The 18,674-nt window shown below is 33.0% G+C and overlaps 1 protein-coding gene across 1 annotated transcript in view; it reads left to right on the top strand.

Moving 5' to 3' along the window:
- Positions 1-2,790: 2,790 nt before the first annotated feature.
- LOC134241969 (LLGL scribble cell polarity complex component 2-like) overlaps positions 2,791-18,674 on the top strand; it is a 45,213-nt gene continuing 29,329 nt past the window's right edge. Inside the window, 14 exon segments of the mRNA XM_062723990.1 lie at positions 2,791-3,231; positions 6,717-6,823; positions 7,232-7,374; positions 8,635-8,721; positions 10,551-10,586; positions 10,723-10,807; positions 12,129-12,232; positions 13,986-14,076; positions 15,222-15,268; positions 15,468-15,549; positions 15,706-15,822; positions 16,024-16,176; positions 17,706-17,846; positions 18,118-18,238. Coding sequence (XP_062579974.1) covers positions 2,889-3,231; positions 6,717-6,823; positions 7,232-7,374; positions 8,635-8,721; positions 10,551-10,586; positions 10,723-10,807; positions 12,129-12,232; positions 13,986-14,076; positions 15,222-15,268; positions 15,468-15,549; positions 15,706-15,822; positions 16,024-16,176; positions 17,706-17,846; positions 18,118-18,238 — 1,657 coding nt within the window. The 5' untranslated portion in view covers positions 2,791-2,888.

Below are 18,674 nucleotides of genomic sequence, written 5' to 3' on the forward strand. Positions count from 1 at the left end.
GTATTAATTCATTAAAGCCATGAATTATGATGTTTTGGTCTTGCAGAAAGAATTAAAATTATATTCATAAAGTCATGGCATACGTTAGATTCTAGTGTGTGCATCTGATGTGAGCATGAAACTCATGGGGTAAATAGCTGAAAAAAAGTTAAGAGAATTTTAAAATATTAAGGGAGTATGAATTATAATGACCCTAGAATTGATGTTGTCGATACTTTCTCAATAGGCTTACAAGGGGTGTTTAAGATCAAGCTCTTTAATATCAGGGTTAATCAGTGATAAGTGTTGACTTTGTGGTCTAGATTGACAATTGTGGTGGAAAAGTTACCTTGATACCTATTGATAGTAAATTTAAAGTACTAATAAGTCCAGATATGATAGGGATGAGTACTTATGTGTATTGTCACTCAGGTATGTCAAGGTTGTTGGTCAATCACCTGTCTGCTCATGTCTACGGAGATTTGTCCCTTTACCGCAGAAAAGCTAGTGACCACAACATCCATAGGCTAATTCATCATAATGTATTTGTGTAAACATAATGTACAGGGTTTTGTGGCTACACTGTGACGTTTCCAATTTAAATTAAAATTTGTTTTGTCTTGTACATCTTGTATAATCACACAGTTCATTTGCCTAATGTTACGTGTAGCAGTTTTCCTGTTTAACAGGTACTAGTAGTTTATTTTAGTCAGAACGGAAAAATCTTTTCTAGAATTATTTTGTATCGTGCTTTTGTTTTTCCTGAGCATAAAATGTCAGATGCACTGTCTACAAGAGATCTTGGTAAACAAAATAAATGTACAATTGCCAAAAGTTGTGTAATGAATGGAGAAGTATGAATGTTGAAGTTTTCGTCAGAACTAGATGCACTAGCTTTCATCATTGACTTGGCCTTAGGGTAGGTTAGGCTAATTCACAAGAGTGTTTTATGCATTGACACTGCATGCAAATAATAAACATTAATTCTGTAAATAAAAAGAGTGAATAATTAAATTCATAAGATAATCCCATGATGCTCCAATTGTTAAGTGCACTTTGTAAATCTGTACGATTTATAGGTAGTCAAGGTCTTTCATATTGTCATCAAAATTGTATTAGTATGACAATTTACAAATTCTTTTGAATATGTTAATTGTCAAAGCTCTAAATGAATGTGAGTAAGAAATATAACAAGCTAATTCAGAGAATTTGTGTCCCCTACTTAAGGAAAGAAGAAGAGCAAGTGCAGATCTAGAAGGAGGGGGATGGGTTCAAGGAGCACTGTAATAAGGGTGAGCAGGGCCATAGGGAGTTATCTTATGGTATAAAATTTCTTTGCAAAAGCTCAAAAACATCTTGAGATATTGTCTGGAAAGGAAAGATTTGCACACAGACAGTATTTATGAATTTATGACCTTTGTCCTTTTGACTTCAAAAAAATAAAACTAGTTGTTGTTTTTTTTATTTGTGGGTAAGGGGGCCGGGGGGATAACAAGTAGTGGTAATTAATTTCACTGCAAACGTGCAAAGGTTTCTTGAGATATCTCACAGAAACTGAAGTGTTGAAACAGATAGAATTTATGAATTAATGACCTTGACCATTGGCATTTTGACCTCAGAATCAATAGGGGTCATAGGAAGTTGTTATCTAAAATTTCATTGCAAATGCTCAAAGGCTTCTTGAGATAATAAAATGGAAATGAAAGTGTTACAAACAGACAGAAATACAAATGGATGGACAGACAGACAGACTGATATTCATCCTATCTTCAGTGAAAGTGGGGCATAAAAAGTCATAAAAGAGGCATAAACATATTTTATAAATTACAAGTTCTGTATTTCGTTCAAAATTTTGCCAAAGGAATGATATATATGATTCAAGGTTGTATGATAATTGTTCTTAAAGATTTAGTTTTTAGGATAAGGAAGTACCTGGTACTGGTTGTATAAAGTCACATTTATTGAAGTGTCAGGGACAAACATATTATAAATTTAATGTGCTACATATTGGTAATATTCCTAATAAATTTCACTTTTCTGTAAGTTAATATAAATTCATTTATTTATAAGAGTGTTCATAAAAGACTGTTTTATAATTTGTGTTTAATAAGGAGATTCCTGTAATCTACGGTTGTAAAATGCAAAATAGTGAGGAGGTGAATGTCTTTTCAACATGTTCAAAGCAGTCAGTGGTCACTTGACTAGCCAGGCAGAAATAACATGGATGCTTTTTCTTCTTACAAGGGATCTTAGCTCAATTAAGTCCCACTCCTCCAACACAGTTTGTCAAAGGGGGAGAAGCCCCTGAAAGATCCACAGAAAATTGACAATACTTAAGATGTTAAATCAAGTCTCAGAATGCTAGTATATTGTGTGAAGGTCATGCATTTTAATAAAATATCTTCAAATAATGAAAGTAACAAATATTGCTTTGATATTGTAGTATAATGTTAAAATTGGTACAAAAACAAAAAGTGAGAAAAATGGGTATAATTGTCGATATGTCTTTTGCTGCAGCTTTATTTTTTTCTTCGTTCTCATATTGGTATTCAATTAATACTTTCATTATAAATAATGAATGAAATACATGAAAGCTTTTTTTTGAAGTGTGATATGTAACAATGACAGTCTGTCAGCTGTGACCATTGTATGAATGAGGGATCAGTCCATTGTGGATACTATAATTACCCCTCCCTCACACCCAGAGTTCAGTTTTTTTGTGTGAGTTTTTTATGAGATCTACTCATCGAATGTCTTTGGGAGGTTTGCATAGTGCTATACTACTTACAGTGTTGGAGTTTTGTGTAGGGTGCTTTATTGAGTGCATGTTGATATTTATTTTGGGGGGAGAGATGAAACTTTTACACTGTCTATAGTGCTACTGTAAATAAGACTTTTTTGCTTTCATCATGTCTTGCTTTGGATGCATCTTCGGGTGCCTGAAATGTTTAATTGTGAAATGTGTGAAGTTTTGGAAGAAGTTGTTTGGATTTGGAAAAACTAGGCAGAAAACCCGGGTGTTGTTTGCTGAAAAATGTACCACGACAGCAGACCTACCAGATTCTCAGTTCATTTGGAGGGAGGGGCTGAGATTGGGGTACTACTGTGATAATCGATTCTCTGGGTTAAGTAAGAGGCAGAATGTAACAGACTTGTGCTGTGACAGGAAATATGTCCCCATTCATCACATACTGACCAGTAATGCATACGGATATGGTTGTAAGCAGAGGAGAAAAAGAGCAAGAAGAAGAGGTATATTTAAAAGGGGTTAAAGGTTCTCTCTTCAGCAGAGTTTATGGAGGAATAGGGCAGGGCCGAGAATGGGGATGGGAATTAAGGTGGGAGAGGGGATTGATTAGCTGAAGCTTCAATCATTAATTTTCTCAAAGAAAAGGGTTATGAAATGAGAATGGCAGCTAGAGTTTTGGTATTCTATAAGTTGCCAAGTCCCAATACAGACACTAGGCAAGTCTGTATGAATTATCTCCAATATTAGGGAGGGGGAAGCTTCTTGGGAAAGTGATGATGAAATAAGAACAGGGTAGTGGTATTCTATTGGTTGTGGAGTCCAATACAGACAATGGTTGACATTATTTATATTATGTCTAAAACTAACTGTGTAATAAATTTATCCTGATACAAATTTGGGGGTTGACAAGTGCGTTAGCACGAGTCTCCACCCCCAAATTTGTATCTACGATACAGAACCTGTCTCGTTCTCTAAATGATTTGTGACACGATCAATCAAAAATAGCTCCGCCCACTTTATAACTTTGCAGCATCCAAACTTCCGCCAGAGCTCTGTAGATGAGGCCCCGACGGGGAGTACGCATCCGCAGTATATATATTTCCACGGAAAACATAAAATTCGGACAGATTAGTTTTGACAATTTAAAAGGGTAGACGTAATCGAGTGATAGTCATTCTAAATGGATAAAGTGGAGGATTTAACCGTAATTGTTTTGATCTATAGATGGAGATTGATTATTATACCCCCCGCAAACAAAGTTTGGGGGGGTATATAGGAATCAGGTCCGTCTGTCTGTGCAATCGTGTCCGGTCCATATCTTTCTTACAGAGGGACATTAGAATCTACTACTCCACACTAAGATTGCTCATGACCTAAGGGTGTGTCATGACCTTGACCCAAGGTCATTTGGGGAAGTTCAAGGTCACTGGAAGAAAAAGGTCATAATTCGTGTCCGGTATATCTTTCTTATGGATAAACTTGGTAGGTTCTCATTTCACACAAAGATTGCCCATGACCGAAGGGTGTGTCATGACCTTGACCCAAGGTCATTTGAGGAAGTTCAAGGTCACTGGAAGAAAAATTTCATAATTCATGTTTGATACATATCTTTCTTATGGATAAACTTGGTAGGTTCTCATTTCACACAAAGATTGCCCATGACCCAAGGGTGTGTCATGACCTTGGCCCAAGGTCATTTGAGGAAGTTCAAGGTCACTGGAAGAAAAATTTCATAATTTGTGTCCGGTCCATATCTTTCTTATGGATAAACTTGGTAGGTTTTCATTTCACACAAAGATTGCCCATGACCGAAGGGTGTGTCATGACCTTGACCCAAGGTCATTTGGGGAAGTTCAAGGTCACTGGAAGAAAAATTTCATAATTCGTGTCCGGTCCATATCTTTCTTATGGATAAACTTGGTAGGTTTTCATTTCACACTAAGATTGCCCATGACCGAAGGGTGTGTCATGACCTTGACCCAAGGTCATTTGGGGAAGTTCAAGGTCACTGGTAGAAAAATTTCATAATTCGTGTCCGGTTATGGATAAACTTGGTAGGTTCTCATTTCACACAAAGATTGCCCATGACCCAAGGGTGTGTCATGACCTTGACCCAAGGTCATTTGGGGAAGTTCAAGGTCCCTGGAAGAAAAATTTCATAATTCGTGTTTGATACATATCTTTATTATGGAAAAACCTACTTCTGAAAAACCCAGCGGGGGGTATTTTGTCCCGTTTGGACAGTTCTAGTTATATATTTCAGGGGTCTTAAAATCCCGGTTTAACTAGATTTACAAAAACAGAATTTACAGAAAATTCTTCGATGGACTTTGATATCACGGATTTTTATTTTCTAATTGAATTGCGATATTAAAACGAAGTGAAAGAGATGTGTGGCTGTCGTAAGCGAGGAGGATTAAAACGCGAAAAATAGACTTGAGTGATTTTAAATGAGGAGAGCGGATGTTTTCCGTTATTGCGAATTTTCTTTTCGTTTGGATCGAAATTACGTGTAGATTTTGTTACTCGAAATTTGCGAATTTTCGTTTTCCTTTGGATCTAAATTACGTGTAGATTCTGTGTGGAATAAGTTTTTTAAAAAGTGATTGAGAAATTTTGACATTTTACATTTTCAGGATTACTACCGGGTATGTCTCTAAAATTTATAATAGGAAAACATCAGCATTTACTATCTGTACGTGCTTTTGCTAAATTGAATCAGATTTATTTTTAGACCGTGCTGTATTGTAGATACATGGCTAATACAGAACAGAAAGTAGCTCCGCCCACCAAAGTCCCGTTCTGTATTGCTAATACAGAACAGTAAACTTCAAAGAAAAACACCGCTATCGTGTCACAATAAAATATTATTCAAAGGTTGCATTTCAAGTATCACAAAGATATTGATAAAAATAATGTCAATTAGGTTGCTCGAAGTCACTTGTTTGCAACATTGATTTTTTTTATCAAAAATCTACAATTTTGTCTTGAGCAGCTCGGTCATATCATTTTCCACTAAATCTACTAACTAAACCCACGTTGTCAAAGTGTTATAATTGGATGGGAAAGTTTTCCACCAAAATCAGGATTAGCAGTCAATAGTGTACAACATTAGATAGAGAGATGAGATAGTTGTGTTCATTTTGAGCAAAGTTTGTGTCAAAATTTAGCCCCGCTTTAAGATTTCAGTGGACATAATATAACCATTTGTTTATTCCCTATTCTAGTTTATCTGTGGCCTTTCCTTTTCAGCAGATAAGAATTAAATCAGATAAACTAGCAACAGTAAATTTGTAGGTAAATGTTGATTCTTGCCACAGGTTGATGCTTAAATTATCAAGATTTATCAGTCTACCAATCAATTTATGCACAGTTAATTAGGTTTATAGATGTGTAAATTTTGTCACAAAATAGACTCCAGAGGCACTGTTTCCAGTCCATTAATTATTATAAGAAAAAAAATGGATGTTTATGATATATGTTTTACATGTATATAGTTAAACTTCAGTAAATTAACATGAATATTGTTAGGATGCTTGGAAAGATTTTGTAATGACTCAGTATTTAGGACAACAAAATGTTATTTATAACATTTCACACAACTAGAATTTAAGTTCTAATTAAGATGCGAAATCAAGGATACATATGTATGCATCTTTATCGTCATACCTATGTCTTTCAGTATATTGAATTTCAGATGTTAAAATAAAAAAGTTTTCATATGTTTTCATATGTACAGTCACACCTTATTAATCTGAACAATTGTGTTCAAAGGAAAAAGTCCAGACTGAAACATACTTGGTACATAAAAATACTATGTGCTCCTCACAGATTCAGTTTAAGTTGAAGCATCCAAATTATTGTGTACAGTTAAACTCAGCTGCATATGTATAGCCTATCTGTTGGTGTATATTTTAGCTTCAAATGACAATGTATTGTTACAATATATATCAGAGAAAAATAAATGTTGTTTTTTCTGTCTTTGTAGTAAGTCCAGTCAATACAGGAAGCTTCTTCCAGATCCCCAGTCCGTCAACAAACAACAACAATCTCCTGAACGGACTTGATGGACTTGAGGACGTGTCCTCAACAGAGGTCAGTCTTAGACAAGATCTAAAGGGTTTACATTCAATTATTGCAATCATGTATTTTTCATCATGTATCAAATACAACAAATAGGGTCAATCCTTGTAATCTTAAACTTAATGGGACCAAGAAAAAGTTTGAGATATCTGAGAATTTGAGATATCCAGGGTAAAATACTTTTACTTGTAAAGAGACTTCCAAATCACTGCAACATACATGTATCAATGTATTTGAGCTATCGTGTTCAAGATACTAAAGTTCAACTGTGCTGTAAAATAATACTTGTGGTAATAACCATTTTGTTTGGAACAGAAAACTTTTGATTTAAACTTGTTTCATCAGAGCAAATCATAAATTTCTGTTAAGTTTAAGTTGATGAAATGTCAAATGGTGTATTGATTGTGCTAACTTTTGCAGTTCCCTGAAACATCGGAGGCCAGTGCGTACACTTACAATGAATACGACACCAACACAGATGAAGACGGTCAAGGTCAGGGGCTGTTAATTGACCTGTCCACACCCGAACCTGTCCGTAGGAATCTCCATCACACACCTAACGGGTAAGGTAACCTGAGAGTCTGTAGATGTACTCTATAGGCAGAGGACACAGGCAGAGAGAATAGTACACATGTATATCTTGATAATACTCTTTTCAAACTTTTCAAACTAACTGGCCAGTTGGATCAGTGAACTTTCAAAATTTACTGGCCCACCAAAATTTTTACTGGTCCCTTTATTAAAAAAAAATAAAATAAATAAATTTTCATAACTATGAATTTATACATGTTTGCGTACTTCAACTTTTGAAATGCCGCCATTTTTCATCCTTTGTCGCGTTTCGGTAAGTTGTTCGTTGGAACTTCGCACATTTTACATACTAGTTAATAGTTACTAGCTAGTTCCGGTTGTTACGTAATACATCCATGTTATAAAAGGGTTATAATAATACGATTCAACAACATGTGCTTGTTCTTTTTATTTTATATATTAATGAAATTTATGCAAGCAAGACAGTTAAAAAATATATTGACTGTGTATAATTTTTATAATCAACAAGCCCATCGGACTTCTTGAATTTTGATTTTCACCCCGACATCAAAATTCACTTAATCTTCGGACCAGTGAGTTTTCGTGAAGACTGGTAAGGTTACCTGAGAGTCTGTAGACATATTTTATAGGTACAGGATACAGGCAGAGAGAAGGTTACACACATATCTTGATAATACTCTTAAATAAACATGCACCCAAAATACTTTGATAAAGAAATAAAAATAGAACTTTTTGTGGCCAAGTATATTTCATATACGTTATCATTATATAACATACTTTCTTTCTTAAGAGTAAATTCTATACTAATACAGCATGTAATTTCTTGGATGTAGAATCATGTGCATTTCATATTCCCTGTATCAATTATTAATCATCCACCTTGAGTAAAGTAGTAAAAATTGTTATTTGAAACTTTAAGCCAAATTTTATTTGTTTATTTAAGTTATTAAGTTTCACAACCTTTAACTTGGCAATATTTCTTGAAGCGAACCATTAACAGTATATTTCTACAGTCATGGATTTATTTCAAACTGATAAATTGCAAATTATAAAAGTTTATTGTAAAAAATGACAGTTGGTTTACAGTCTTTCTCAAATTTCCAAAATTTTATTTAGAAATGCTGTAAAAATCAGGAATAAAATAGTTTCCTCTCAACAAAATTGAAGATTCCAATGAAAAAATTATGTCATACTTGAATCATGGCTTGTTTCATTGCATGATGAAATGTGAACTCTTTACAATGCATGACTCTTTCTATCTCTTCTAACAGAAGATTAGGCTTCCAAGATGAGGGGGATTTTGTGGACTATGGTATTGATGAAATAGAATCAGACTTGTCTGAGCCCTCACAAAACAGGTAAGTGAATCAGAAACAAAGATAAATTATAGTCTGTCTGATATTCGGCTACATTTCAGTTCAATATGTGCAGATATTTTGGTTCCATAGAAGGTAAAATGTACAGGCTCTTGTATAGTATGAACAAATTTTGGCCTTAAAAAGAAGTATTGTAAGAAAGAATTGCAATGTTGGAATTTTTAATTATAATTTTATATAATATTGAGCTCTTAGTATGATGTAATCTGAAGGCATTGATTTTGTTATTTTTTTTAAAAACTTGATTAAGAATACATTGGTCATAGAGAGGTTTTTCCATTGTTTTACAGAAGTCATGATAGTTTACACAAAGTTAGAACCAGAAGGGGAGATAAACATCGTAAAGGCCTAGGGTAGATAACTCTTGATCTTATGCATGTGTGAGGGTCGATGCTATCTACACTCGTAGTTGCCTTTGTATTTCTTTTTTACTAACACTGCATGGATTTTAACAGTTTTAAATTAATTTTTTAACCCATGGTTTTAACATCAAAGTGCTTATAAATCTTTGCTTACAAGCTTTAAACATCATGCCAGTTTAATCTAATGATAGGCATTATGTATTATGTACATGTTATAAAATGAAATGACTTAAATAAAATTTAGTGATTTACCTCATAAACACATTGAAGATTAGCGCAGAAAGAATTTTCATTTAAATAAGTTGGTTTTTGATTAGTTACATCGATTTTGAGCAGCATCAATCTAAAAATTTATGATCTGTCCTGAAAGATAAAACCTTTGCAGTAATAATTAGTCACATTAGATAATAATTGGATTGTTATTATTATTTATCTTTCTGAGCTTAACGATTGGGGTGTCATAAAAATGCCATATAAAAAGTAAGAAACACAGAGGCCAGCCACTGATACATAAATGTCACAAATGAGAAATAACCACCAAATCCTGATCCTGATGTACAATGGTACATAACTATATATATATTTATATGTACATGTTAACAATGCACAAATAGGATCTAGCTCACATATGTATATATATACAAAGCTGTAGGGAATTTCATGAATATTGGGAGGAATTTATATAAACTTAATGGAATCTAAGTCTTCGAAATCAAGGTGAGATTAATGAACCAGTTGTGTATAGTGGTATATATTTTATAAAATCCCAAAATAATGTGCTTCAGGTATATATCTCATACAAATTGATTAGGTCAGGCAGTTTATGACCAAATTTCCTAAAATGGCAGCCAACTCTTCACATTTTGTGTGTTCCTATATTTCTCTATCAACTATACTCTTGTTTTAATATTGAATAGACCAAATCATTGTAGGTGTTGATTTTCTATCAGTGTGGCAATTAATCTAATACATGTGTGTTGCGGACAGTGTGTATTACGTATAGATGTACTAATCAGGTCACTTTATGCACTATTTATGACTATCTACTACAAGGTCACAATAGAGAGACACAAATACATAATAGTACTGATTTATAGATAGATAGCTGATATTGACATTAGAATTGGGTTGAAACCAGGAAGCTAGATTTTGCTTATATACAAAATAAAACATGCTCATACAGTGTAGTTTAGATTACTTATGTGCTTTGTATTAATTAATTCTAGTTGCTTGTTCAGTTATTTCCAATAACAAAGTGATCAGTAAAATAAATTGATGTGTACACCCTACAAGACAGGGGCAATTAATTAATTGAATCGAACTGACTGTGTACAGTACTATCACAATATGTCATGACCTGATGTTGCCATATATCATTCACTTTGTGTTGTTCAGAATATTGGGCCTGTGAGAGAAACAATCGTTAAATAATGTATTTTATTTTTTCAGCCAAAGGTCCAGGATGACATCTGCAGCATATGCAAGGTAAGTCAATCAATGCTAATTAATAAGTGAATATTTTTCTTTAAATTTTTCTTCCTTTTTTCATTGTTTATCCTATTTACAAATGTCAAGTACACATTCATTTGTAATTCTGGAATATGACCTTTGAACTTTTCAGTCAACTTCAGAACCGATCTCGAATGGAGCCAGGTGAGGAGGTATTGGACGACATTGACGGGAATTTCCAAAGTCTGAATGACCGGGTAAGAATGACTCAGTAAGGAAATAAATAAAGGCCCTGGATTACTACTGACTAATACGGAAGTGGTTGGTGCTTATAAACATCCTTGATAAGTCAGTTTTTAAAGAAGTAATTCATAGTTTATAGCAGAAGACTGTTTTCATTTCTTTTAATAAGTTTTGAGAGTCGCAGTATTTTATTTTACTAAAAGGAAAGATTGTGTTTCCATCTGAGATTTTTCCTTGTCATAAAATTGTTACCTGCTATTTACATATACATGCATGGAAAAAAAAAAGATGTATTTGTTTGAAGCAATTTGTTCATTTTGATATGGATGTGCCACTTGCAAACTTGTGATTTTTTTTCTCAACATTTTCCCCAAATACATCCATTATACAATTTCATTTGAAAGCAAACAGTATGTGAAGATGCATAAAATAAATAATTATGCAATTCATAATTTATTTTGAAATGTTACAGAATTTTTTTTTATACAGACAAAAATGTTTACACACTTGGCATGCTTGCTGTGTATAGTAGTATTGATGGTACGGTATTGATAGATCTATCTTTGAAGATTTCCTTATTATAAGGTGTATATCGTTCAGAAGCCTCTTAACAATGATTATCTACACCAAGATTTAAAAATAGGCATGAAATCTTTAGGGACATTTGCCAATTAGAGCATTTTTTTTCCAATTCCAACTTATAAATCTGTTTGTCATTATTATTAAAAAATAAAGGAGAGCAGATGTTCTAAAAGGTTGGAGGAAAGTAACACATTTATTGAAAACTTGCAAAGTTTGACCACCTGTCGTCTTTGTCCAAGCTATTGTCACAGGTGACTTACTGATTTTAGGTGGGATATTGACTTTTGTGTTCATTAGCTAGTGGTAGATGGCAGATGTTATCATGCAGTCACCTTACAAGGCTTATCAAAATATATTGTTAAAGTATCAACCAGAGATTTAAAATCCTACAGATTTAAACTTTGATGAATTTCAATACATGTATAAAACATGAGATTAATTATCATTACACTGGGTTTGTACCATTATTACCCAGAAACCACCCTAAGGTGTTACCTAATTCAATTATTTGGATCTTTATTAAATTGTCAGTTTTCCAATTTCAGTATTATGGGTTACGGTATTTTTTTAACATGCCAGGGTTCACAATCAAAAATTTATGCACTATGTGGATCTAAATCACAGATGAGATCTAAATGAATAGACAGAAATTTAAAGATGGATATCAAAATGCAATACAAAAAAAGATATATGTATTTTCATTTAATTATCATAAATTATATATTTCTTAACCCATCTTTTAAATTTATATAGGTCCAGTTTTTAGAGAAACAGTTGGTCCATATGTCAGAGGAGAAAACCTCAGTAGACACTAGCCACTCTAAACTAAAGGACGAAAATAGCCATCTAATGGAAAGGTATGAGTCCTTGATTACATCTACCCTGAACTTAGGGACTACTTTTTTATTACCTTCATAAAAAGGACATGGGTATGGCCCAATGGGTCAGGTGTCAATAGTTATAAGTTCAGATAAATTGATGTCCAGCTGGCATTGCGGAAGAAGATTTAGCCTCAGGGGGTGGTCATGTTGTAAATCTGTTTTTCTTCTCTTTTAAGGAAATTTACCTTTGCAAAATATGTTTTACAATAACAGATAATAGCTCTGAATTTCTTTTAATTTGCATTCATGGGGCCCATTTTGACTTTGAAAAAAAGAAGACCTATAATTATCTTGTATTTAGTTACATTATGTGTCATTTAAGGAAAAATAAGTTTGCCAACATTACCTGCTTTATTTAAGGATATTTTAAATGTACACTCGTCTGATATATATATCTCTGTTTAGCCATATAAAAATAGACATTTACATTTTAATCATAGCATAGTGGACAGGTAAGAAAACTCAATGTAGATGTAGTGTGACAATATATTGGTGTATGGTGTGTAGTACATGTAGCCGTGTTTTAATTAATAATCTGGTGTAAGTTTTTAAAAAAAAACTTGATTGACATTTAATTTCAATTCTGATTGACATTTTAATTTCAATTTTCATTGTTTATCACTTTTTCGATTGCAATAAAGTTTGAAAATGTCAAAAACTAAACTTTGATATTTTGAAAAAATTCAATCAGCTATGATCAGTATTAATGATTCTCTTTCCAAGAGACATGTTTCATTGATAATTTACACAAATGTCAATTAAGGGTTACTGCGTGCCCTCATCAATCAAAGCACCTGTCTGACATTGATGGGAGGCACAAAACTGGGAATTTTGTTGTATTTATTTTGAAGGCAATGTAATTGTGAACAGTTCTGAGCAGATCAGAAGAGTGGGGAGGGGGGGTTGAAATCTATATAAAAGACATCTATTTGCTTTTTAAAAAGTTCTCTGTTTCTTTTTCCATTATTTTTGGACAAGCATGCCTTACACTTCATGATTTCACTTGATCTGTTCTGGAATGAAATATTTTACAACACTTTGCAAGCTCAGCTTTTTTTTTTTTTTTTTTTGGTCTTTAAGAGAAATGAGAATATGCTTGTTTCTAACAAACATAGATAGCCTAGTTTGTTATGTGTCTTTTTCTCTGTTTTGGTGATGATTTTTTCAAGGCTTTTAATTATATGCTATTTTCTATCTGTGAATATAAGATTGGCTTTCTAATTGAATATACATGTATTCATGCAATTTCTATGAAGGTTAGAATATAAAAAGCTGTGTCATTTTTCTAATTGTCAGTTATAGCTTTCATTCTTTCTACAGCAATAACTAGCATCACTGGCTGTATTACCGGTATATGTTATATATATTTTACATAAAAGAATGTCTATTTGCGTGATAATAATTTTAAACAAACTTTAAGAATCTTTGATCTCTTTTCAATTTTGTTACAATTCAATTTTTTCTCAGCATTTTGTTACTTTTATTTTTAATTGTTACAATTCATTTTTTTCTCAGCATTTTGTTACTTTTATTTTGTTAAAAGAAATAGCAACAAAATAGGTGTTTCTGAATTATCATCTTTCATATGATAGCCTTGAGTGAAATGATGTTCTAGACATGACATGCTCTTTGCTCTCTGATGTTCTAATGACATTCTTCAGTGATGAGTCAGATTTTAACCTCTTGATATTTTTTACTGATGTTTTATCTGAGCCTCTTTTTATTACAGGATTCATTCATTAGAAGAACAGTTAAAGGATGTGGAAGTGAAATCCCAAGAAACCCTCGCAGAGGAACAGAAAAAGTTTAAACAAATGCTGGTAAGTTCTCTCTCTCCTCCCTCCCCCTCCACAACCTTGGCACAGTCCCTTGATGGTATTACATGTAGATCAACAAGAAGTAAATTTTTTAACTGCATTTTAGCCAAATCCTGACTATACAGGAATTAAAATAAATTGATTTTGAAGAAGCTGCTCGTAGTTTTTGTATCACTGTGTAAATATATTGCTTTTACTGTCAAGCTGATAAATTGATTTTGTCTGAAAGGAATTTTCTGTGTTTAAATAATTGTCACCGAAGTAGTGCAGACAGAAATTAGGTAAAACACAGTATTTACTTAACAGGCTTAAAATAAACTTAGTTTAAATTATTCAAGGTTGCTTTTCTTGAAAATTATGAAGCCCTTTTCTACACAGACTAACAGCAATTAAAATTTGGTGAAAATAGCATGAGTTTATAATATCACATTTGTATGGAGTGTAGAAAAAAGTTTGTGTCATCAGGAGGAAGAATACACACGGAATACCTCAGGGATTTATATAGTAATTAAGGCATTCTTGCACCTCCCTACCCCACCCCACCCCATAGACACACATACACACAAACAACCTGCAAGTTTATATTAGAAACTGTTAAATTCATATGATAGCATATCTTGTAAAGTCATTTCAAATTGTCCCAGGCTGAATTTTTTTCACATTAATAAACAGACATTTTTGTGAAATTCAAATTAAATTTTGACACATTGCAAACCTTTTGGGCATCTATGTAAAGAAGTTGATTATAAAATGAGGGGGGTGTTCCATTTATAAGAGCAATATGGTGCCAGTGAAGTTATAGATATACTGGTACCATGCAATTATTGTAACAATATCATAGATTTGTTTATAGTTTTTGAAATGAATAAAATTTATTATTAACATGTTGTTTGGATGCAACTGAAATTGTAGTGTTTTATTCTAATTAACTTCCAAACATGCAGTTGTCAATAGTTATTAAATTCCCCAGAATCACTGAAGTAGGATGAGGACATCTTGTTTACACTGCAGAGGACTTGTATTCTAGCTGATTAACTGACACACCTGCTGACAGCATTTGTACCTGCCCTAAGATAGCTTAATTCATTGATTTTTTGCCATTATAATTCCTGTTTATTGATTTTACATTCTTCATCCTTTTTTTTCAGTCTCGAGCAGAAACGGAAAAGGCAGAGCAAATGTATATTTCACAGAGGTAAGTATTGAAGACACAATAAAATTTTGTGTGACACTGAGAGAAATGTACATTTAGATATTCAATAATGCATTAAATGTATTCAGAGAAAAATATTTTTTTAATTCCAAAATAAAGTATAAGGGAATGAAGATTCCTTTGTTGTCTATGAAGTCAATTAGTTTAGAACTGCTATGGATTTCTCTTTGTCTATTCCCAGGCTGCAGAATATAGAACATGAGTATGAGCAGCTGAAACAAGAAAATCCCAAACTCAGGCTAGAAATAGACAAATTACGAGTGGTAAGTTGTCATTGTGAAATATTTTGACATCAAAAGAGACTATTTATGTCATACATTGCAAACTACTTCAGCAAAATTTCTGGTTATTTCTTTCTTTGATTTTAACTATATTTCTTTTAAAAGCTGATATTTAAGATGAATTGTTTTATTCAACAGGAGAAGTTAGACCTTCAGGATAAACTGACGGAGGCCCAGGCCGATTACAACACCCTGTATAGTGAACACGAGGATCTAAAACAGAAGTTTGACAAGTCACGGCAGACCACTGGAACAGTGGGTATCTTCTAACAAATACAAAGTCAATCATCTATATCGAAATGTTTATATTAATTACAATGAGCATGTCTGTTAATGCACTTGTGGTGATTATGAGTCCACATGTTTTGGAAGGCAACTATAAATTTATCTAGAATTGAATGAAAGAAAATTTTGTATTTTTCTTTGATCTACACATTGAATTGAAATCTTTTGTAGCTTCTAGATGAATTAGGGAAGGAGCTAGAAGAATTACGTAAATATAAGATTGACCACGAACTCGGACAATCTCCGCGTCAACGAAATAACAGCCTGGCTGAATTACCGAGTCGATATCAGGCACTCAACACAGAGGTCAATAGGTTAAAGGAAGTGAGTATCTCTACAGAAATTTATATCTCTCTGTAGAAATTAGCTGAAACCATTTCAGAATTTTAAATCAATCAGCTTCAAGATCAAGGCTATAAGTCTCTTTGAAGTGTGTCCCATGTCTTCAATTTATTTTTTAAATTTCACATCTGAGAGCATTTTTTGAATTCTTTGTTTCTGACACGATTCTGACTTGTTTCTTGTTAACTTGGAAGGCCTTATCTTCTGAATGGAGGACACTCTCTCAGGTTTGTGTGACTGTCTAGAGGCATAGAGACATTGCTGTTGTGCATTTTTGGGTGCTTGTGTTTCTTGTTGGTCAACACAATATAAATAGGGCTAAAATGTGCTTCTTTTAAATTTATTAGCAGTCCCTAATCTTCCTATTTGCACCTTATATTGCCATTAATAGTAGAAATAAGTCACATCCTGTAGTGTGCCAATGATATACCAGGGTATATTAACATTCAAACATGCATGTACCAAGGAATCTTAAAGTCTGGCTAATTCATGTTCTTAACAGTCTGATTATTATGTTTGTTCAAAGTGCTTAAATTTAATATAAAGCATGAAGATCCCATGCCACTCCCTGTAGCAGATTTCTCAATTATTAAAACTAAATGTCAACAAAAAATAGAAAAATTTCAAAATATGGCATGTTTTTTGCTTGTCAGTACTTGCATTGAAAACTTTTTCATGATCTATCTGAAACTACATGTATATTGTGTTGAAAAACAGTATTAATGTTGCTTTTATTTCAGAGTTTCTGAATTATGGAATGCAATGATTCTTGTGCTGGTCTTGCTTTCACATTTTTTATTATTATTTTTTTTTTCATATATACTGTCACCATTTGTTTGTGTAGGTTTGCGGAAGGTTTCTGTTTACATTGAGTTTGAGCAAGTATGCAAATTTATGATTCGTTTGAGTTTTTTTTTTTCGTTAGTTTTGTGATATTCGTTACATTCAGTTTATATCATCCAACATCAAAGTTTCTAGCCAGTAAATTAAAGATCAACAATTGTCAAAAGAAATGTTCATTATTCAAATAAAGCCAATACATGTAACATCAAATCCCGACTTAATAGCAGCCTTTTGATTTGAAATGATATAGGGAATAATTTGGATTGATTGGAAATTATACCTGCAATTCATTAGAAATATTCAGAGTTTGAAATAATAGATTTATTAGCATTCTAAAGCATGTACAAACACCACTGTAGTTACTTTCTATATTATATCTGAATTAGTGCCACAGTGCTTGTAAAAAAAAAATGCTGCAAAAGCAATGCATGTTTTTCACTTCTTATCGATAACTTCTCTCAATCATTTCAAGGATTTTCTTTCCTTTTCCAGTAAAAAAAAACTTCAGAAACTAATTTTAGCTAAATGTACATACTAAACAAAAGTTCTTTCCTTTTTTGGAAAAAAAAATAATCATATCCACTTTCTGTATTACAAGTAGTATGACAATAAATAACAAAAACAATTATTATGTTAAACCATTTTTGACGTCTGTAATTGTATTTTAGGAAAATAAACAGCTTCACGATCTAAACGAGGATCTAAATGCTCAGCTGTTGACTCGGTGCATCAACGAAGGAAAGACCCTGGTCAACGATACGAAAGAGAAGTCCCTGGCCACCGAACTCGAGCATCTAACCAAGGAGGAGGTCTGTTACTATTTTTAAGCTGACCTCAATATTAACAGGGCAATGATTTGTCCATGCAGATAATTTTGCAATCTGGAAAATGTGTTTTGATTAATGGAGAGTCAAAGTAAAAAGATATTATTAATGCTTTGCAAAATATAGTTACAAGGCTAACGCTACGTTAGTTTCATCAAAGTTTAGAATAGTTGTTGGATTTTTCCATTTCATTCATTACCAGTATTTGAAATGACTGAAGAACATCAGAATTATAAAAAATCTTTTTCTTCTTCAGCTGATGACAAGACTACAGGAAGTGGAAACTGTGAACATTAATCTAAAATCTTACGTGGACAAAATTATTTTGACCATTCTTGAAAAAAATCCCTCCATATTGGAAATAACAAATCGATAATGTCGTACGTGGAAGAGAAAAAAGCCAGTGTTTTAGTTTTTCTGTGATATCCAAAGGGTAGAACTGATATTGTCTCACGTGTGATGGAAACTGTGGTAAGCTGGACTTATCCTTATATGGTATCTCATGTTTATTTATTGACCTGGAGGAAACCAATGAATTCCATGGAACACCAGATATACAAATTGGTGATGGAAGGATGGCATCCTGATCTCATGAATATTCATTTTGCTAATGTTGACTTTTATAAGCAAAAGGAACTATTTTTCATGTTAGTTTTGTCCATGCAGTGTTAAAAAATATTGTTTGATTAACAGAATAGTGTGTGCCCATGTTGTGTCAGCAGTAGCTTGAACTTGAGAAATTCTTTGTACTATAAAGGAGACAAGTCTTGCAGGATGTTACATGTACTACTGGATTGATTCCATTCTGGAAAA

Source organism: Saccostrea cucullata, unplaced genomic scaffold (assembly GCF_032062105.1).
Source record: "Saccostrea cucullata isolate Sc308-1 unplaced genomic scaffold, CSIRO_AGI_Scuc_v1 ctg438, whole genome shotgun sequence".
NCBI classification, from domain to species: Eukaryota; Metazoa; Mollusca; class Bivalvia; order Ostreida; family Ostreidae; genus Saccostrea; species Saccostrea cuccullata.